General features: G+C 35.5%; 1 protein-coding gene across 13 annotated transcripts in view; it reads right to left on the reverse strand.

Moving 5' to 3' along the window:
• The window catches only part of KIAA1109 (KIAA1109 ortholog), a 215,874-nt gene that overhangs the window by 132,082 nt on the left and 60,167 nt on the right, over positions 1-23,625 (reverse strand). For 12 of the 13 annotated variants that reach the window (XM_042935583.1, XM_042935582.1, XM_042935584.1 and 9 more), the window contains 7 exons: positions 20,903-21,081; positions 20,588-20,694; positions 18,399-18,607; positions 11,522-11,749; positions 10,588-10,725; positions 2,452-2,631; positions 125-253 (listed from right to left, as the gene is read on the reverse strand). In XM_042935583.1, the coding sequence (XP_042791517.1) occupies positions 125-253; positions 2,452-2,631; positions 10,588-10,725; positions 11,522-11,749; positions 18,399-18,607; positions 20,588-20,694; positions 20,903-21,081 (1,170 nt within the window). The remainder of the gene's footprint in view (positions 1-124; positions 254-2,451; positions 2,632-10,587; positions 10,726-11,521; positions 11,750-18,398; positions 18,608-20,587; positions 20,695-20,902; positions 21,082-23,625) is intronic. The other variant, XM_042935588.1, reaches the window with a different exon arrangement.

Consider the following 23,625-nt stretch of genomic DNA (forward strand, 5'->3'; position numbering starts at 1 on the left):
GAGAAAACTGAACTATATGTTTACTTTATGGCCATGTGCATTTGATTTAAAGCTGATACATCAATCTTTCATTTAAAAAAATCCATAAATGTTTACAATACTGCTAACATATTTGTTAACATACCTTGGATTCACAGAACCGACGGTCAATTCCATGCTGACATATTATTACTGATTTGGGTCTTTCCAGCTCATACTCCCGACATACCACATGAAAAACAAATGTCTGTCCCCACTCCAAGAGACAAGCCAGCTACAAAATAAGCAGTGACAGGTTGACAGCAGTGTTAGCAATCTAAACAAATGTTCACAGTTCTAAAGCTTATCAAGAATAATCCAGCTTGAAAGAACCTAAATGCTATTTTATACTTGCTGCTACATAATCTATTTATTAGCCAGAATCACGATTTTTCTACCTTGACATCATTTGTAAGTTTATGTGACTTTTCATTTGTGAATGACAGAATGCGTGAGAATGAAAAATTCAACTTGAACAACTCACAAAGTATGTACTTTTCTTCGAGGTTATATCTTCCTTCTTAAATGACTAACTAGTATCCTCTGCACAGAAAAACACCTAAAATTTCTATCTAATAATAAAGCTTTGATCTGAAATTTGAATCTAACTATCATAGGGAGCTACAATTTCGTAAAATCAAGTATTTTGAAGATTAAGGCACTTTTGTTTATGTAAATAGAAACTGAAGAATATATCAATTCTTCATCAAATCTTCAGTTTACAAAACTACCTTCATTTTATAATTGATTTAAAGGTGTTAATAATAAACACACTGAAACATGGATAGACAGATATTATTCCATTAAAAAAAGTACGAATTTCTACTATTGGAAAACATGAATTTTACTTTTAAAATATACAAAGGATGGAATAAACATTAAAAGCACCTATGGATTCATGAAACACTCACTGAAATAGTGATGCCAAAATTCTAATGCAGAAGAGAAATGTTTTGTGTTGTAATAAGAACAACTTATAAACATATGAGATTTTAACAATTGTTAGATTAAAGGAATTGTGCCCAGTTTAGCAGGATAAGCATGGTTTTATTCCATGTTTGTTAAAGAACAAGCTATTTTTTACATGTTTCAGTTTTACTTGTACATTAGAGAAAAGAGATAGCAGACAATAATAAAGGAAGACAGTCGTCATGGCAGTCAGGACTGAATATTTCTTTTCATCCGCTTTTATATATTCTGTTATATATTTTCTTTATCCACTTTTATATAAAATATCCCTTTTCAATTCCATTTTCTTATTTCTAGAATCTTAATTTGTGCTGTCTTACAAAAACTGGTTACAAATATACAAGGCACCTAGAGTCTTCATCCACCTTCTTGTTGCTACTACCTACCTCTAAATGATTCATACACATTCTGTAACTTTTATTAAAATTGAGTATGTACATTTAACACATTCAAGACCACATTCCAAACTTTTGAAATGCCACAAAAAGTATGCATATTATAAATATGTGGCTCATGGGCGCCTGGGTGGCTCGGTTGGCTAAGCATATGACTTTTGATTTTGGCTCAAGTCATGATCTCACGTTTCATGAGTTCAAGCCCCTCATTGGGCTCTGTGCTGGAAACACGGAGCCTGCTTGGGATTCTCCCTCTCCCTCACTCTCTCTCTGCCCCTCCCCTGTGTGTGCTCTCTCTCTCAAAATAAATAAACATTTAAAAAAATCATTTAAAAAAATATGTGGCTCAACAGGTGAAATGTTACAGTAACATGGTTATTTGGCTAAATTTCAGTGGTCCATTTCTAGAACTAAATAATCCTTATGACCTCTGAGTCATAAAGAATAAGGCGAACAATGAAGAGGAGGGGGATTTTATCCAGAAGGATCACAACCTACACTCTAGATCGGTTTACTAACTAGTAAATTTGTTTTTATTTTTTTTAAATCAATATCCACGTCATTAATAGCAGATACAAATGACGTTATCTTGCTTTGAGATATGACAAGTAAAAAAACCAAGCTACTTAATCCTTAACACCATAAATAATATTTTCAAATCCTACTTAAGAAATAAACAAGAAAGAAAAATTCTTAAAAAAGTATTCCATATACTGGGAAAAGAAAATTTTAACAGTGAGCAAACTAATGTAATTTTAAGAATACATAAAATTTCCAGAACAGTCCTCATACTGAGATTTTCCCAAAGTCTCGATCTTGAAAGCATTATGAAGAACTATAAAACATTACACCCGTCAATATTATGTGACTCAAAAAGTAAAACTTGTCTCTGACTCATCCGTTGCTAAGACAATTCTGAATGGCAAGAATGACTCCAATCCAAAAGGCAATGAGTTGTCTGGCCATCAGAATGCCAATAGTGAAAATGCAATGAACGTTTAAACAGGTATACAACTTACTCTTGGTGAAGTGGGTGAGCAAAGGAAGAAAAGTAGTCAGAGCATCATACCTGTGGTGCTGTGACCTTAGCTGTAAGGCTTCCAGCCTGCACATCAATTAACCATGCGTATTCTAAAGAATCACTTCCCAAAGGAAGACCTTCTGCTGAGAACATAGCATGTGCTCTCAGCTGGAGACCCGACAAATTGATGTGACCTTCCCGGAGTACTTCATCCACAGAGGGTCGCTGCTGAAAACAATAGTAAGACCGTAAGAAGTACAAGAAAATCAGCATTATAATTTCTAGTTTGTTTTTTTTTTTTTTTCTCCAGAGTCTAAGTAAAATCATGCTATCCGGAAAATATGACTTAAGGATCCATAAGGAGTCTCATTTAAGCTCCTTTAGTGACAGTATCCATACTGTCCAACAGCAAAGCAAGATAGCAAAGTCCTAAAAAGAATGAGACCTCTCTGATAACTGCCTCAATGAATAAAAAGGAACTAGTACTCTGACGGACGGGGCATATAAGAGACCAGTCTTTGGTGGGAAGGCTGGAATAATAAGATTAAAATACGTATTAAAAAGAGAGGCGCCTGGGTGGCTCAGTCAGTTGAGCATGCAACTCTTGATTTTGGCTCAGGTCATAATCCCAGCATCGTGGTATCAAGCCCTATGTTGGGCTCCGCACCAGGTGTGGAGCCTACTTGAGATTCTCCCTCTCCCTCTGCCCCTCTCCCACTTGTACTCTCTCTCTACAAAAAGTAAATAAAAATAAATTGTAAAAATATTAAAAAGTAAAAAACAGGGGCGCCTGGATGGCTCGGTCGGTTGGGCGTCCGACTTCGGCTCAGGTCATGATCTCACGGTCCGTGGGTTCGAGCCCCGCGTCGGGCTCTGTGCTGACAGCTCAGAGCCTGGAGCCTGCTTCAGATCCTGTGTCTCCCTCTCTCTGTGACCCTCCCCCTTTCATGCTCTGTCTCTCTCTGTCTCAAAAATAAATAAACGTTAAAAAAAAAAAAAGGGGGCGCCTGGGTGGCGCAGTCGGTTAAGCGTCCGACTTCAGCCAGGTCGCGATCTCGCGGTCCGTGAGTTCGAGCCCCGCGTCGGACTCTGGGCTGATGGCTCGGAGCCTGGAGCCTGTTTCCGATTCTGTGTCTCCCTCTCTCTCTGCCCCTCCCCCGTTCGTGCTCTGTCTCTCTCTGTCCCAAAAATAAAATAAAAAAAAAAAAAAAAAAAAAAAAAATGTTGAAAAAAAAAAATTTAAAAAAAAAAAAAAAAAAAAGAAAAAAACAGAAAAGAACAGACCAATAAATAAGATCAAGAAATGAAGAACTAGGGAAGAAAGCTATCTTTCATATAGATTTTGAGAACTATATATAAATATAAAAAGGATAGATTTACCTTATGGAAATTATATACTTACTACTAAAAAGCAGCAAATATTTCAAAGAGAAAAGTTCTGGGATTTATTCAGAAAGCTAAAAGATATGTCCTAAAATAGGGTATTCCATAGAACACTAGCTCACAAAATATTATTAGTAATAGAGAATCAAAACACGTTCGGCCATGCCCTACCCATCAGTCACCAATGTCTATAAACTATACTCCCAATCTCTCAGAAATGCATTGATTTTCTTCCATCTTCACTGCTATCAACATGGTCCAAATAATATGACCTCTTGCTAGGGTTTTGCAAAGCGTCCCAGCATTCACTTTTACATCTGTCTCCTACATATTCTACAAAAACCACCACAGAAATCTAAGAAGGCCAATCTTATCATGTTCTTGTCTCAAGACCACTATTTATTATATTAATTTCCTCAATATTTCTCTTCTTCACCAGGTTTATTAGGGTAAAGACCATTTCTGTCTTGTTTACCACTTATCCCACTGCACCTAACAGTGACCACAAAAGGTAGATACCACTAAGTGACTATATATCACAGCAAGTCTTTTCAGAGAATTCAGTATACTAATATATATTAAGACAGCTCACAGATAATTCCCAAGCTAATTTTACAACAGTAATCTTTTTGGTAGGTGTATGCAGGCCATCAGCACAAGGCATAGTGTTCCTTATTTCAACACATTTTAGGAAATGTATTCTTAAAAAAACAAAGAGGATATGAGCTAAATCAAATTCATAAGGAATTCTTAAAAGAAAATTTCAAATTATGACTATAATAGCTCTAGCAGCTCTTTCAAAATATTTTTAGTTTTATTTTCATCCAAGCTGTGTGACAGTATATAAAATCACCTATGTTTCTCAGGCATCAGTTCCCTTCTATTTTATCTGAGGAAGTTAGAGAAGATGGTCAATAAAGATCACTTCTGGCACTAACATTTGATAATTCTCAGCGTAAGATACTTCTGATCAATATTTTTTGAGCTCAAGAATACATATGGATCTTGGCTTGTCCTAAAGATAGATAGAGCCTACCTAGTATACCAACAAAGAGTATATTCTAGATTTTATGTGTGTTGCATCATATTGTGAGTTGAATTGTGTCCCCTAAAAAGACACATTTAAGTCCTAAGTTGAGGCTCCTGTGATTATGACCTTTCTGTATTTGAAAACAGGGTTTTAGCAGATGTAATCAAAATAAGGTTACATCAAATTAGGGTGGGCCTTAAACCAATGACTGATATCCTTGTAAGAGGAAAATTGGGACACAGACACACACATGGAGACAATGCTATGAGAAGACAAAGACACAGAGTTGAGCAATGAGTCTACAAGGCAAGGAATGCCAAGGATTGCTAGCAACCACCAAAAGCTTAGCAGAGACAAGGAGATCCTTTCCCACATCCTTCAGAGAAAACATGGCCCTGCCAGTACCTTGATTTCACAATTCTAAGCCCCAAAACTATAAAAGAACAAATATCTCATGTTTTAAGCCACCCACTGTGAGGTACTTTGCTGTGGCAGCCCTAGGAAACTAATATACATCATAAAATGCTCATAAGTTAAAAGGGATGGTTCCATAAGTCGGACACAATAATCTATCCATCATCTCAGATCCTTAACCTTGAGGCCCTGCCTTGAGACTAATGCTATCAGGGGATGTCTGGGTGCCTCAGTTGGTTAAGCATCTGACTTTGGTTCCAGTCATAATCTCATGGTTAGTGAGTTCAAGCCCTGCATTGTGTGAGCTTGAGTCCCACTTCAGATGAACTCGAGCCCAGCTTTGGGTGAGCTCAAGCCACACTCCGGGCTCTGCACTCTCTCTCCCCCTCTCTATCTGCACCTTGTGGGATTCTTGCTCTCCCTCTCTCCCTCTCTCTCTCTCTCTCAAAAAAAAAAAAAAAAAAAAAACCCAAAAAACAAGACTAATGCTATTGAGAATAAGCAGCTAAATCCTGGGTAACTCACCTGTACCACAAAAGAATTCTTAGGAATAGTCATGCCAGATATATAAAATGTAAGCAAGTTAGGTAGATAAGTAAATTCTAAGAGAATACATAGAAAGTACCCTTGCTTTCAGGGTAAATTATAAAGTGCTAACCACGTAGGAAACAAAATACCACCAGTACATCTACTAGCACCTTGATATCTCTGATCGACGGACTTCTTTTCTAATCACCAAATAAATCATACATTATACTCCAGTCTCTGTACGTTTGCCAATAACTAATAATTACAATTATAATTAGGATTAATGTGAACTCTCATGAACTCGATAAAATGTTCTTTTTATATATAGTAAAGTCTTTTGAGAATGCAGTAATTAAAATAAAAGTTGAGGGCACCTGGGTGGCTCAGTCCATTAAGTGCCCGACTCCTAATTTCGGCTCCGGTCATGACCTCATGGTTTGTGGGATTCAGCCCTGCATCGGGCTCCACGTTGACAGCATGGACCCTACTTAGGATTCTCTCTCTCTCTCCCCTCCCGTGCTCATGCTCTCTCTCTCTCTCTCAAAATAAGTAAACTTTAAAAAATAAAAAAATAAAAGTTGAGGTGTTAGCAAGTACGCCTAAGAAAACAGAGATACTCACCTAAGATTCCCAGAACTCAGACATAAGAAGACTTATTTCCCTTTTATTTTTATTAATTTCCTCAATAGATTAAAAAAGAGGGGCTTCTTCTCCACATACTCACCTCCCAGAATAAAAAACAACCAATTCTAATGACCTACTAAGACAGGAGGGTAAGAGTTATTTTTTTAGGTTTATCTATTTATTTTGAGAGAGAGTGACAGACAGGCAGTCAGACAGCATGAGCAGGGGGTAGGGGCAGAAAGAGAGGGAGAGAGAGCGAATCCCAAGCAGGCTCTACACTATCAGTGCAGAGCTCTATGTGGGGCTTGATCTCGTGAACCATGAGATCATGACCCCAGCGGAAATCAAGAGTCCAATGCTTACCTGACTGAGCTACCCAAGTGTTCTGAGAGTGATTTTTAAGGTTTCTATAGTAAGTTAAAATACTAGTGTTACGCAAGTGAGATCTTTGTGATGACAGAATAGTTCTGTATCTTAATTTCAATGGCAGTTACATGAAACTACACATGTGATAAAGTGGCAAGAACTATGCACACACATTGTACCAATATCAATCCTGGTTATAATATTACACTTATTATGTAAAAGATCTACATGGGAGAATTTGGGTGAAGGGTACATAGGACCTCTCTGTACTATCTTTGCAACTCCTTATGAATCTATAATTATAGGCATACCTCAGAGATATTTCAGGTTCAGTTCTAGTCTGCCACTATAAAGCAATTATGACAATATAGCTCAAGTCAGATAAAATTTTTTTTGATTCTCAGTGCACATAAAAATTGTGTCTACCAAACTATAGTCTATTAAGGGTGCAACAGCATTATGTCTAAAAACAAACTATACACAAAGATATCTTAATTAAAAAATACTTTTACTAAAAACTGCTAACCATCATCTGAGCTTTCAGCAAGTCATAATCTTTTTGCTGGTGCAGAGCCTGGCCTCCGAGTTGATGGCTAATAACTGATCAGGATGGTGGCTGATGAAGGTTGGGGTGGCTATGGCAATTTCTTAAAATACGAAACTATAAATTGCTGCACTGACTCTTTCTTTTACAAATAATTTCTCTGTAGCATGCCATTCTGTTTAACAGCATTTTACCCACAGAAGAACTTCTTACAAGTTTGGAGTCAATCCTCTCAAACCCTGCTGCTTCTTTATCAACTCAGTTTATGTAATAATCTAAATCCTTGTTGTCACTTCAAAACTCTTCACAGCATCTTCACCAGAAATAGATTCCTTCTCAAGAATCCACTCTTTGCTCATCCCTAAGAAGCAACTCATCCATTAAAGTTTGATCATGAGATTGCAGCAATTCAGTCCCATCTTCAGGCTCCATTTTTAATTCCAGTTCTCTTGCTATTTCCATTACATCTGCAGTTATTTCCTCCAGTGAAATCTTAAACCCCTCAAGTCATCAATGAGTTGGAAGCAACTCTTCCAAACTCCTCTTCATGTTGATATTTCAACCTTTTCCTGTCAATCATGAATATTCTTCATGGTATCTAGAACGGTGAATCCTTTTCAAAAGGTTTTCAATTTGCCCAGATCCACCAGAGGAATCACTACCTATGGCAGCTATTATAGTCTTACAACATGTATTTCTTAAATAATATGACTTGAAAGTCAAAAAGACTCTTTGATCCAAGGGCTGCAAATTTGAATATTGTGTTAATAGGCATGGAAATATGAAATTCACTGTACATATCCATTAGAGCTCTTGGGTGACCAGGTGCATTGTCAATGAGCCCCCACATTTTGAAAGAACCCTCTTTTTCTTAGCAGTAGGTCTCAATAGTGAGCTTAAAATATTCAGTAAACCATGTTGTAACCAGATGCACTGTCATCCGGACTTTGTTGTGCCACTGATAGAGCACAGGCAAAGTAGATTTAGCATAATTCTTAAGGGCCCTAGAATTTTCAAAATGGTAAATGAGCATTGGCTTCAACTTAAAGTTACCAGTTGTAAATGGCCCTTAAGTAGAATATCAGCCTGTCCTTTTAAGTTTTGAAGCCAGGCATTGACTTCTCCTCTCCAGTTATGAAAGTCCTAGATGTCATCTTCTTTCAATAGAAGGCTGTTTGATCTACTTTGAAAATCTGTTCTTTAGCGTAGCCATCTTCATTACTTATCTTAGCTAGATCTTCTGCATAACTTGCTATAGCTTCTACATCAGCACCTGCTGCTTCACCTTGCACTTTTATGTTATGGAGATGGCTTCTTTTCTTAAACCTCATGAACCAACCTCTGTTAGCTTCAAACTTTTCTTCTGCAACTTCCTCCTCTCTCTCAGACTTCACAGAATTGAAGAGCGTGAGGGCCTTGCTCTGGATTAGGTTTTGGCTTAAGGAGATATTGTGGCTGATTTAATCTCCTATCCAAACCACTGAAACGTTCTCTGTATCAAAAATAAGCTGTTGTGGGGGTGCCTGGGTGGCTCAGTCGGTTGAGCATCCGACTTTGGCTCAGGTCATGATCTCACAGCTTGTGAGTTCGAGCCCCGCATCCCATGTCAGGCTCTGTGCTGACAGCTCAGAGCCTGGAGCCTGCTTCAGATTCTGTGCCTCCCTCTCCCTCTGCCCCAACCCACTCGCATTCTGTCTCTGTCTCAAAAAATAAATAAACATTAAAAATAATAATAATAAGCTGGTTTTTTTTTTTTCTTATCATCAGTGTGTTCATTGGAACAGCACTTCTAATTTCCTTGAAGAATTTTTCCTTTGCATCACAACTTGGCTAACTGGTGCAGGAGGCCTAGCTTTCAGTCTACCTTGGGTTTCTACATGACTTCCTCACTAAGCTGAATCATTTCTAACTTCTGATTTAAAGTGGCAGACATACAGCTCTTCCTTTCACTTAACACTCAGAGGCCACTGCAGGGTTATTAATTGGCCTAATTTCAATACCTTTGTGTTTTAGAGAACTGGGAGGCCCAGGAAGAGGGGGAGTGACAGGAAAACAGCTGGTTGGTGAATACACACAACATTTATCAATTAAGTTTGCCATCTTATATGGGCAGTGTGTGGCACCCCGAAACAATTACAAAAGTAACATCACAGATCAGTGGTCACAAGTCACCATAACAAATACAATAATGAAAAAGTTGCAAATATTGTGAAAATTACCAAAATGTGACACAGAGACATGAAGTGAGCAAATGCTGCTGGAAAAACAGCCCTGACAGACTGGCCTGATGCAGAGTTGCCACAAACCTCAATTTGTAAAAAATGCAATATTTGCAAGGTGCAATAAAGCAACATGCAATAAAATGAGGTATGCCTATTATTTAAAAATAAAAGTTGATAAAAGAAACACTCTCTGTGGCAAAAATAAGCATATGTTAAGTCTGAGCCATTATGAGCTCAGCTATGTCAAAAATATATACATATGAAAAAATTAGATTCTATGTAGAAAAATATGGTCAGTTGTGGCAAAGGAGTTAAGAAGGGATAGGCTATTTTAAATAAAATGATCAGTTACTACATAGAAACCATGCAAGTTATCATCAGTTGATGATTTGGGGGTATCAGATTCATCCTTCCATATATAATTTTACTTTGCCTTATATTAAAATCCATTTATTTTTCTAAAGCTCACAACTTGAATAAAGTAGGGAAGAGCCTTAAAGTACTGGTAAATGAAAAGTGAAGCCATTTGACATTAAAAAATAACAAAGTGATGATTTACCCAAGATTGTAAATTATTCCCTTTTGGTGAATATTATTGGTTCTCTTCCAAACAGCCCCGGGGATATCTTGAAGGGATTAACAAAGTATCTTTTAAGTGTTACATGAAAAGAATAAACTACTGGCCATGTGGATATGTATGTTTGGAGATTTATAGGACTGGATAAGATGAATATTCAGGTTGTCATTTTCAACAGAGTCCACCAAAATTTTATATATTTTTCCCTTCCATAAACATGAAAAAGTTATAAAATATTTCTCTTCATCTCTAAAAACAATAGAGTACAATTGTATGGGATCACATAAATAGCAAACAGCAGAAAAAAAAAACAAAAACAAGACTGAGATTCTTGAAAAACTCACATACATATACAAAACCTCTTAATATGGTTAAATTAAAAGCTTCTAATTTAAAGAGCTACCTATACCATACACAGAAGCTAACACACTGTATCAACCCTGTAAAGAGTAATAATTCATCTCTAAGCCCCTACCATGACTCACTTTCACATTACCTGATAATTGTCACTGACAAACACATTCAGGGGTGATAGGACAAGTTGCAGCATGGTCTCCCTAAATCCTTTTTTCATTTCAAAACACAGTCTTTCCAAGAATGCTGTAGGGCACTCAGGACCATCAGTGGTTCCATGCTAAAGTCAAACAAAATACCATAATCAAGATATAGAAAAAATAAAGATCAAGGCAGTATAGGGAAATAAAAATCACACTTACATAATTAAGAGATTTTGATTCTTAAAAAGCAGAAGTTTACTGACAAAACTGTTCTGTACTCTACTAAGATCGTTAGGTTTACTAAGCACCAGAGATGACTCCTCTGCTGTGCAACCGTAGGTACACGACACGGAGCCAGGAGGCAGCACAATTCTCTAGGGCCTCACCCTCCCTATCTGGCCTCACTCCAACAACCCTGGGTTCTCTGGGCAATATAATCCCATTGCAAGTCAGCCCCAAAAGTCCATGGGTCACCCTTAGACCGAACCAGGATTCTGTGCTGGATCCAAACCCCAGAAAACAATTCAATCTCCAGGGTCAATCTGCATCTTGATTTTGTAGTAAGTTCACCATAAGGCACCCAATGGTCTAGAGTTGGAGATAAAGGATAAGACAACATAAATCCTAGAATATCCGTCGAGCTAGCTATAAACCCAGCAACTCAACATCATGACAAAATGTTCTAACGTGACACAGAACAGCAAAGAAGGAACTAAAGTGAAAGAAGAGAAACAGAAAATTATCAATGATTAAGTAATCGCATTATGAAGAAAATAATAAACTAGCTTTATAAAGGTAAAAGGATAAATTTTAAAGTTTTCGAATCTGAATTTTTTTATTAGTGTGTGCATGTGTGTACACACACATACAGTTGTCTGAGTTGGGTGAATTTCATAATACACTCCAGATTATTTTGATTATGTAAACACTTACAACAGGAAGACGCCCATGAACTTTGTATAAATTAACAAGTACAGTAATATCCCAAGGACGCAAGGTAAGCGGATGAATTGATTTGGCTGAACTTTCATTTTCCTTTCTGTCATTTTCCATTCCAACAGCAGTCCACCCAGAGCTGGATGATGTTGACAGTGACAGAACAGGACTTGAAATAACCTCTTCAAAATCCATATACATGTCATCTTCCCCAAAGTAGTTTTCCTATAAATATTAAGAACAAATTGCTATCAAAGAGATATGTAACATTAACTTTTCAAATTAGAGCCTGAATTTTGTAAACTAAGCATCTCCCTATTTTCTTTGGTTAAAAGTATATGGTCTGTTTCCTTGAAAGGAAAAAAAAAAAAAAGAGAGAGATAGATATCTTATGACATACACCTACTTAGCTACTTAGCAAATAAACACTCTGTAACAATAAATAAATAAATAAATAAATAACCTAAGTTTATAGTAAAGCTTCATGACAAACCACCTCCAATTATAGCAAAAACTCTAAGAAAACTTTGAAGATGTGTAAGGTTCAAAAGTTTTCAATCTTTCTCAGAGTTCTGAGACAACAATACCCAAAAGACATCCTTTGAAGGAAGTTCAATTCATTGAAAATCAATCTAAATCCAATTAGCTAACTACCACAATTCATATATTCTGGGTGAAATAATATCAAAAGTGCTTTTAACAACCTGAATAGGAATGTCCAATTTTGGTTCCTGATGATAAAAACATGTTATTGATGGTTACCAAAACTTCCTTTCACATAGTTCATCCTGGTTCCTTATGCAAAGTATTTTAACTATTAATATCTTGGTTTGTTTTACACCAGAATTTAAATTTATTATTATTATTTTCCTTTTTAAAAAACATTTTATTTAGGAGTGCCTGGGTGGCTCAGTCTGTTGAGTGTCTGACTCCTGATTTCAGCTCAGTTCATAATCTCACAGTTTGTGGGATCGAGCTCCACATTGGGCTCCATGCTGACAGCTCAGAGCCTATTTGGGACTCTCTTCTCTCTCCCTCTCTCTCTCTTCCCCCTTCCCCCACTCACTCTGTTTTTTTGTTTCTCTCAAAATAAATAAACAAACTTAAAAAAAAACCTTTTTATTTAAATTCCAAATAACATACAGTGTCATATTAGTTTCAGATGTACAATATAGTGATTCAACACTTCCATACAACACCTAGTGGTGCTTGTCACAAGTGCCCTCTTTAATCCCCTTCACCTATCTCACCTATATCCCTCCCATCTGCATGCCTCCCCTCCGGTAACCATCAGTTTGTTCTCTGTAATTAAGAGTCTTTTTCTTGGTCTGACTCTCTCTCTCTCTTTTCCCTTTGCTTATTTGTTTCTTAAATTCCACATATGAGTGAAATCATATGGTATTTGTCTCTCTGACTTTAATTTTTTTCAATGTTTTTATTTTTGAGAGAGAGAGAGAGAGAAAGAGAGAGATAGAGAGAGGGAGAAGGGGGGGGCAGACGTGGGGAGGCATAGAAATAGAGGGAGACACAGAATCTGAAGCAGACTCCAGGCTCTGAGCCACCAGCACAGAGCCTGATGCTGGGCCTGAACTCATGAACCGTGAGATTCATGACCTCAGCCAAAGTCAGAAGCTCAACTGACTGAGCCACCCAGGTGCCCCTCTACCTGATGTATTTTAAATGAAATTCTTTTATCTTACCATTATTCTGCATTTAAATTTTACCAATTTGATCTGTCAGTAGCAATCAAAAGTTGTTAAAATATTCCTGTTAGCACAGTTAACTATATTTCTTGAATATTAGAAATCAAGTCAGTATTTTGATAAATCCTGCATTTTACTTAATGACATTTATTTTCTGACTAGTCAATTAATCAGGCCAATTAAATACCTTTTAATAGGAAAAAGTGTTGCAGGGCATATAGTCATTTGGTTAATTAGTGGCAGGACTAATATTAAAATCCCAAAGCTACTGACTCACAAAACTAATGTTTTTTCCTGTATTCTCTATCGTTACCTGCCTCTAATACAGGTCCTACTTAGAACCTGCTTGACATCTTGATAATTGCCTTTATTATATAACTCTGAACCATGGACAAATTCAAGCACAAATATAAATGTGAATAAACATTGGTTTTTATCCTAAATTCCAACATTAAAATTTTTAAATGAGAAATAAATGTCTAATTGATTTTTTTTTTATGTTTTTATTTATTTTTGAGAGAGACAGAGCACCAGCAGGGGAGGGGCAGAGAGAGAGGGTGATACAGAATTTGAAGCAGGCTCCAGGCTCTGAGCTGTTAGTCCAGAGCCTGACACGGGGCTTGAATTCATGAACTGTGAGATCATGAGCTGAGCCCAAGTCAGATGCTTAACCGACTGAGTCACCCAGGTGCCCCTAACTGATTTCAATCAACATTAAAGATCTAGAGGTATTCAGAGCCACAGTCTTCCCTTAGATCATTTGAGAAGCCTTTTCAAAATAAACATTCTATTCCAGTCCTGGAGATGGGTTCAGTAGGTTTGCCAACAGGTATACATTCCAGAGACAGATGGAAAGAATGGTTTCTTCAGTGAATTTAACTGTAAATGGCCACTAGACCCAATCACTTCTATTCCACCCTTCCTCCACACAACTTATCAATGGAGTCAGAGTACAGTTGTTCACGTTTATTAGCTTTCAACAAAGAGTTACCAACAAATCAACAGAAATAAGTCATGCTCATTTTAGCCAATTTTTAATAATCCTACTCTATATATCTTATTTTTAAAAGATTCCCTAGTAGTCTCTTACAGTCTCTTGTAACTTTTAACCTTAAAAAAAGAAAATTACTATAGATTATTAAAATTAAAAGAAAAATATTCTCTTGGGCCTAATGTTCAATTTGCTAACAAACCAATCTCCATTTAATTATCTAAAACAGAAATAACTCATAGCAAATTCTTTAGGGAATACTGAAATCCCTAACATGGTAGAGGACATTTGCTAATTTTTATTAAATATGCCAATGACTGTTTTTAGAGTTAAAACACTCTAGGAGTCTTTTATGAGTTATCATGTCTGAACCTATTGAATATTATTGACAAAATTACTGTTAAGGGGCACCTGGGTGTCTCAGTCTGTTGAGCATCTGACTCTTGATTTTGGCTCAGGTCATGATCTCATGATCTTCATGATTTATGGATCTCATGGTTCATGGGTTCGAGCCCTGCCTAGGGCTCCACGCTGACAGTGCAGAGGCTGCTTGGGATTCCCTCTCTTTCCCTCTCTCCATCCCTCCCACATTCGTTCTCTCCCTCTCTCTTTCTCTCTCTCTCAAAATAAATAATTTTTTTTAAAATTTTAAAAATTAAAGATAGTGATAAAATCATAACTCCTTTAAAACATTAGCCTTGTGTTAAATGTTTAATGCTGAGTGTGTGATTGAAGTTTTATTTGCTTTCATTTTAGGTTTGTTTTTGTTTTGTTTTGTTTTTAGTATATGAACTCCATCTGTAAGGGTTAATTTCTTAAGGATTCACTAAAAAAAATTACCAAAAGGCTGACTGAAGTATAAGTAGTAATATATTATGGCAAACTTTTATAGTATTTTAAGATTAATAAATGTACACAAGTATTTACAAAGACAAAAATTCCATTTCGATGTTATGGTAAGTGGCATGCAAAACTGAACTATCTTTAAAACTATCTTTAAAACAACACTAGGAAAAAAAAACAACAGAACAATGACTTACCTAACTGGGAAAACATATTACTTTGTCAAGTTTGTGGCGTGAATGAATTTTAAAATGATAAAATAAGCTATATTTTCAAACTACTTAAGAGTCCTATGAAATTTTATTTTCCTAGAGATAGTTTATTATTAGTGTCAAGTAACTATTGCAAGTAACAGGACACTATCATTTTTTCCCCAGCCTAAACATTCATATTTATGTAATGATACTCATTTCTCAAAAAAGAAGAAAAAGAAGAATTATTACAATAGTTAAAAGAAGACAGCTAATAAATTCAGAGATGCAGGGGGAGGAAAAAAATCTACAGGTACTCAGTTTCCAGTATTCAAACTTTTTTCATGGAAATTTGATAGCCAGGCTTCTGTTTAAGACCACTAAAACTTTTTTTTCAGTAAGAAAAACATACATACTATACCCACCCTTAATCCACAGTTACTACTGACTACCACTGACATGCTATCAGTATTTAGATTCAGATTTCCATTCTTCCATTAAGAAAAAATGTAAAAAGAGAAGTCAATTCAGAAGATGTAGACATTTCCATAAAATATTCTCATTGATTTTAATGCATGTTAGTATATATTCTCCTCAGAGTTCCTAGTAATAATAATAGTAAGCCTAGTTTCTTTTATGGATTTTGGAAATCAGTTTTACAGTCAAACAAATATAAAATGATTCATTTTTTTCCTAACCTATCCTTTAAAATTTCTTGATGTTTAAATCTAGTAACTAAGGAAAATACAATCTCAGTTACATGAATTTTCACATTCTCTTTGTTTCCTTTTATTTATAGATACATACATTCTAACACTGACACTAAGTAGAACATAAGTTATATATTAAAACAAATTTTTAAAAAGTAATTTAAAGAGAGATATTTAAGATCAGATAATATCTCCATACCAGCATGACACCTAAGCTATATAGGAGGAAGGGAAAAAAAGAAAGAAGGAAAAAAAAAAAAAAAGACTTAAAGAGTTACTTGTATTCCTAATAAAGAGTTCATAGAGTTCACCGGCTTAAAAAACCTTTTGTCATATTTTAGATATATATATATTTTTAATATTTCAAAACCTCAAAAATTTTAATATGTTTTAGTAGACATTTCATACAAGTTCTGAGTTAACTTGATGAATGTAAATACTAACACAAAGTTCAGTACAACAAACTTTTGACAATACTAGACAGTTGTTATATCTTAATGTATGAAAAGGACTGCATCAAAACAAACTATCAACAGAGGTTACGTTTATGGAATAGAATTTGTAAAGAAGTCCAAAGAAGGCATATACTCCTTTCTCTTTATTTTTCTTTGTTACAGTACTCTTATTTTTGATGAATATATATTACTATGGAATTTTTAGAAAAAAAAAATTGAGGCTCGTATACATAGAGTAATGCAAAAAAGTGTCAATATCTCTTTGCTGGTATTCAAAACTCGTATTATAACAATATAACCATCTTCACTTACTAAATCATTGCTTACATTTAAATTAAAATATAGTTCAGCCTCTTCAAGGAAACTTTAACATGAAAAATGCATTTTAAATCCTTCATAGTTATTCACCTGCAATCCAAGAAAACAAGATATTGGGAGAAATATGTGAAGAATATTTTAGGTCAAACAAGGTAAAAAAAAAATGTGTGTGTGGGGTGGGGGGTGGTATTTCTCCCCTTTGAATCTGAAGAATCACTCCTTCAGGAATCTCTCCTAAAACCAAACAGACACCTTAGATTCCACAAATATTAAACACATTGTCCCTTGCATCTTTTATCTTAAGTTATATCATCTGATGCTTTAGGGTAGTTTTTAGTAAATATAAGACATTATATCAAATATAAAAATTTTAGATACCTACAAAATCTGTTCAGCTAGTAAGTACTTCTTCCAGAGAGCCTTTATTAACAAACATTGATTGTCCTTTCCTGATAACCCTGATCATCCTAGACCCTTTCCAGAATTAATTACTCCTGTCACTGTACATTATCGGATTGCCTGTTACTTAAGCATTCAATATCCAAACCTCCAGTTATGAAAGTACACAAGGAAGCAAATAAATAATGATAAATTTAGACTCACACAAAAATCTATCCCACAAGTAACTCTAACGCTCATGATTGATAATGTTTGGACAGTTAGTCTCACTTTGATTATCAGATGTGGTAGAACATTGAACAGTATAATGAAAATCTAAAGCAAAGTGAATTGGCAAAATCCTGGAAAAACGCAGAATTTTATGAAGTTGCTAAAAGTGATGCTGGACAACCGCTCAAATCACAGGTAAAGCTATCAGTGCTAAAGTATGGATCTAGAAGGCTTAGAGCAGTTACCTATAAAAATGAGTAAATCAGTAAGAGTTATTGATGACTTGCTGGGGACTTTTGTAAAACATGATTTGAATATCAAAAGAAGAGTGATGTGTAGAAAACTGACAAAGTGCTCACATATTTATCTTAATACAGCCTCTCTACTTGATTGACCTTGATCATGCTTGATCAACCTTTAAGAGCTATCATACTATGCAATCATACAACTTCAAGGGAAAAATTATACCAAAATGAATTGACATTTGATTCAGTCTTTATTCAAAGAAGGCATACTTCTTTAGAACCTAAATTTGTCATACTCTGAAAAAAACCTTATTTTCATATATTTGCTTCAATGTTAAGAAAGTGCTCCAAACATATCTTTGCTTATTGTTTAGCATGAAATAAAGTTGTTTGTTTTTAATGAATTCACTGATTTTATTATTTTCAGATAACAAGGTTCTCTTGTACTTCTTTTGCTCTTATATTACAACCTGTTAAAAATTTGCCCCTATATATGTCTATCCTATTATATCCTCTAGCTTACCTCCTTGAGAAAAAATGCTGTATCATCTCTATCTCTTGCAACTAGTACAATTCCTAGAATATAGTCAATGCTAAAAAAACAAAACAAAAACTCAACTGAGAAGTACACCATTTTTAATAAATGAATTTGTAATCGAGTCTAACACCACAAGTCTAATCAACATATATGATATATCCTCAACAACTTTAAACCATCTAACTGGCTATTTCAAATGGTCTCAATTTTAATTAGATATTAACCATTTTATCTATGTTTAAAAATGTGTGACTTCTTTTGAAAATCATACCTTTATACATAAGAAGGCATTTAATAATGGTCCATATAGAGTTATTTGAGAATCTGGAGAAAGTTCCATTTCCACATGAAGTTTATCAGGTGGAAGTTCTGAGGGATCAATAGGTGGGCGTGACGAAGTAGAAGGAGAAGAAACAACTCTGTCTGATGTTTTCTGGGATGGCCTTAATACAGATAGCATTGTTTCTTCCATTTCTGACACTGGAAAAAATTAAGAAAAAAGAGAAGAATGCCTTGGGGAGGGGAAGTTCTTAGAAGTTCTTTAAGGAACTATTCACTAAGAGATTCTATTTTGCAATTTTTCATGAACAATCTTTGATATAGTACCTATAATATCTAATGAAAATAGACCTGCAAGACTAATAAGAATACACAATAGAAGACTTCACAGAAATATGTGTAGAAATACATAACCAGATGGCACAGAATCAATGAAAATTTCCTATTAACATTCTTGAGTCCCTGCAATATAAATTCAGGTCACAATTAGGCTTTAACTATACTTGGGCACTAAAGTACTAAGTTGTTTTCACATAAACAGCTATTCAAATACAGCGTGACATTATCAGGGCACCTGGGTGGCTCAGTCAGTTAAGTGTCTGACTCTTGGTTTCGGCTCAGGTCATTATCTCACGGTTTCATGGGTTCAGGCCCTGCAACAGGCTCTGCGCTGTGCAGAGCCTGCTTGGGATTCTGTCTCTCCCTCTTTCTCTTTGCTCCTCCCCCACTCTCTCACAATAAATAAACTTGATTTTTTTTTTTTTGTAATTCAAATACAGTGTGACATTATCAAGCTCCAAACATACGAACAATTATGAAAACTATTCTTTAACTCTTAACTCACTGGAAAAATACAAATTAAAAATCACTTGATTCTAATTCCAGTTTGGAATAATTATGAAATGATATAATTGTGAAAGTACATTTAAAAAAAAACTAACATTTCAAAAAAAATAACATTTCATGAAACCAAGTGGTTTATGTATATACTCACATGCACCTTGATATTACAGCTCTTCTGTTTCTAGTTGGTAGAACTTGAAAAAATTATTTACTTTCTCTAAGCATTATTTGTTCAACTCTACGATGACAATAATAACATTTATCTCACAGAGTTGTTATAAGGATTATGAGATAATGTAAACCAGGAAATAGCTTATTCTAGTACAGTAAAACCTTGGATTGCAAATAACTTGCTCTGCCAGTATTCTGCAAGATGAGCAAACATTTCCAATAAATTTTAACTTGATAAATGAACGATGTCTTACAATATGAGTAGCATGTGATGCCAAATGTCACATGATCACAACTGAGTCAATGGTTCTTCTCTCTCTCTCCCTCTCTCTGCAGGATTGTGAGTGATCATCTCCCATGCTCGGATGCTTGGTGCTTGGTCTCAGGCCACGATGTTTGGCAGCAATCAGTGATTTTTCAGCAAGTTGGAAAGTGCCCACAACTGGCACTAGTGTATTTTTTGTCACTTCAAAGCACCTATGGACAGTCCTTTGCTTTTCCATTCAAGAGTAAGCTTGGGAATGCTTTGCTTCATTCTAGATCAGGCTGCCTGCAGATATGAACCCTTTCCTCTGCTGCCCTATTGCCAGTTGCATTAAATACGATATATGACAAGAGTTTATTAATACTGTACTATAGTCAACATCCATGCAAGTGTATACAATGACCCTTTCCAGAAAAATATTCCATTAAGCCAATAACAGTGATTCTGTTACTGATAGTGAAAGTCATCCTACACAATAACCCTCCTCTCTCTTGTCTCCCTCACACCAGCCAAATTATTTCTCTTTAAATTTTGTATTTTCGTTAATAGTTTGTATTACAAAATTACAACACTGCAATCATTTTTATATGAATATTTTTGGGTTGTGAAACGAATCATCTAAGTTTCCATTATTTCTTGTATTTCTCTGATATACAAGTGCTTTGGATTACAAGCATGAATTACGCTCACAAACCAAGGTTTTACTGCATTTGATACACAGTAAATGCTCAATGAAAGTTAGTTATAATTATGCCACAATTACTTAACAGATTTTTAAATGTATACAATTATGACAAAAGAACAGATGCATTTCCAAAATTAAAAACAATTTCTTATACCTTTAATAGTTATCAATCATAAAACCAGATGTTTCAAAGTACAAATTATACAAAAACACTTACACGATTGCTTTAGCTGCTCATCTGCTTTTTGCGGATAAATTGGATGCCATGTATAATCAATTGTGAGCATGACACTTGGGACAGTCCAGCATTCAACCCAACCAGCTCTGTGAAGAACAAAAAATTAAGTTCTAGTCAGGTACTTATTCCTTTAATTGTATCCAAGGATACAATCCAAATTGTATCCTTTAATTGTATCCAAATAAGTCAGGTACTTATTCCTTTAATTGTATCCAAATGATAATTAACTTTTATCATTATTCTTTGAAAGAATCAGAAGAATAATTTCTCCACATACAAACACAAAATACTCACTTTTCTTGTGTAATGTTCCGCCATTTTGGTTTAACAGTTTTCTGCCCACTTTGACACTCAGCAGGAATACCGGTATCATGAGTCATTTTGTTTGGGTGGCAATTCTTCACCAGCATAAATAATGAATATTTACTAGGGTGGCAATCTGGTAGAAATAAATGAAGATCAACATCTTCTCCCTAAAAAAGAATTTATTATAAGCCAAAGTAATACAATAGGTACACAAAGATGTTAAATTTCTAATTATAGCCAAACCTATATATAACAATCTTCAGAATACAAAAGAAATACAAAAGGCAGATTTTACCATGAACAGTCAGTTAAATAACAGAGTAAGATTTTATATGGACTATAACTAAATTCTGATAAGAAAGTTAAGAAAATCAAGGAAATAAATAGCATGGTTTCCACAAAATAGTAAAAAAGATGATCTTTGATGATATCCATGGGTATTTCACATGTAATTCAGTAAAAAAAAAAAAAAATTTAAAAACCAGCTAAGTTCAGGTGGTATATGTTCTGCATTTTATTGATTTTTAAAATATGATTGTCTCTTGATTCTAGTTAAGTCTTGGTTCATCAATTGGCTTTTAAGAATTCTGAATTGAAGGGGTGCCTGGGTGGCTCAGTTGGCTGAGTGTCAGACTCTTGATTTCAACATAGGTCATGATCTTACGATTGTAAGTATAGAACCTGCTTGGGATTTCCTCTCTGCCCCTCCCCAATTTGTGCTCTCCTTCTATGTTTCAAATTAAATAAATAAACATTTTTTTTTTAAAGGAGAAGAATTCTGAATTGATACCCCAAAGGATCTTCATTTGGCTTCACTTTTTTCCTTATAGGTTGGTGCCCTAATCTTGTTCAAACAGTCAGCCTGACATGCTTGACTTCTTTTCTTCTCTTTCTCTTTCTTTCTTTCTTTCTTTCTTTCTTTCTTTTCTCTCTCCCTCTCCCCCTCCCTTTCTTTCTTTTTTTTCAGCTTTTATTATTAAATTATTTTATTTTATTTTATTCAAGTTTTTATTTAAACTCCAGTTAGTTGGGGCGCCTGGATGGCTCAGTCGGTTGAGCGTCTGACTTCAGCTCAGGTCATGATCTGGTGGTCCGTAAGTTCAAGCCCTGGGTCGGGCTCTGTGCTGACAGAGCCTGGAGCCTGTTTCAGATTCTGTGTCTCCCTCTCTCTCTGACCCTCCCCTGTCTGTCTGTCTCTCTGTCTGTCTGTCTCCCCAAGCTCTGTCTCTCTCTGTCTCAAAAATAAATAAATGTTAAAAAAAAAAAATTTAACTCCAGTTAGTTAACATATAGTGTAATGTTAGTTTCAGGAGTAGAATTTAGTGATTCATCACTTACAGGTAATAATACCTAGTGCTCATCAGAAGTACCATCCTTAATTCCCATCACCAATTTAGCCCATTCTCCTGCCCACCTCCCCTCCAGCAACCCTCCCTTCTTTATTGTTAAGAGTCTGTTTTATGGTTTGCCTCTCCTTTTTTCCCCCCTCTGTTCATATGTTTTGTTTCTTACATTCTACATGAGTGAAATCATATGGTATTTGTCTTCCTCTGACTTACTTTGCTTAGCATTAATACACTCTAGCTCCATCCATGTCATTGCAAATGGCAAGATTTCACTCATTTTTATAGTTGAGTAATATTCCACTGTAGATATATACCACAACTTCTTTATCCATTAATCAGTCAATGGACATGTAGGCTCTTTCCATAATTTGGTTATTGTAATAATGTTGCAATAAACATCAGGGGGCCATGATGCCTGATTTCCTTTTTTGTTTTTAATTTTTTTTTAATATTTATTTAGTTTAATTTAGAGAGAGACAGAGTATGAGTGGGGGAGGGACAAAGAGAGAGAGGGAGACACAGAATTTGAAGCAGGTTCCAGGCTCTGAGCTATCAGCACAGAGCCCGATATGGGGCTCGAACTCATGAACCCTGAGTTCACGACCTGAGCCGAAGTCAGATGCTTAACCAACTGAGCCACCCAAATGCTCCTGATGCCTGATTTCTCAACAGGCAGCATAGTAGAGTGGTTAAGAGAATGGAGCCCTAACCTTTACCACTTGGATTCAAATTCCAACTCAGCCATTCACTAGTCACATGACAAGTTACATAAACTCAGCTTCTCAGTTTCCTATTTCATAAATGCAGGTAAAACAACTACCTCAAGTGGATTGTTCTGAAAATGAAATGAGTTAATACCCATAAAGCACTTGGAATAGTGTCCAGAACACAGAAAATGTTTAATAGGTGTTAGCAGTTATTATTATTGTTGCTATTTTTTTTACCACCACACCTCCATCAATACAACAACAACTTCTGATTGCCCATATGCTAAAATTAGGTGTTCCACAGAATTTTTAACATTAGAGCTGCCTTTCATATAAAAGGAAAAAAGGTATTTGTGGTTATTCCCTGAATTCATGTTTACAATTAGTAATGGAATACAGGGAAGTGTAAAACCTAGTTCATACACTGTAAACATTAGAGCTAGAGGGGGTTTTCAAAAGAACATGTAGGTTAGCCACAAGGGTTAGAAATGAACTGTAAGAAAATAATCAACTTGGAATTTTCTTTTTATTGCCCAACTCCTCAGGGGAAGTTGGGAAACTTAGAATGACAGAACATCACAGTTGACTGCAAAAATGAAACAGCAGCATTTCTGTGACAATGAAGCTCATAAACAATGGTGGAAAGCTAAAATACTAG

This window comes from Panthera leo, chromosome B1 (genome assembly GCF_018350215.1).
Source record: "Panthera leo isolate Ple1 chromosome B1, P.leo_Ple1_pat1.1, whole genome shotgun sequence".
Taxonomy (NCBI): domain Eukaryota; kingdom Metazoa; phylum Chordata; class Mammalia; order Carnivora; family Felidae; genus Panthera; species Panthera leo.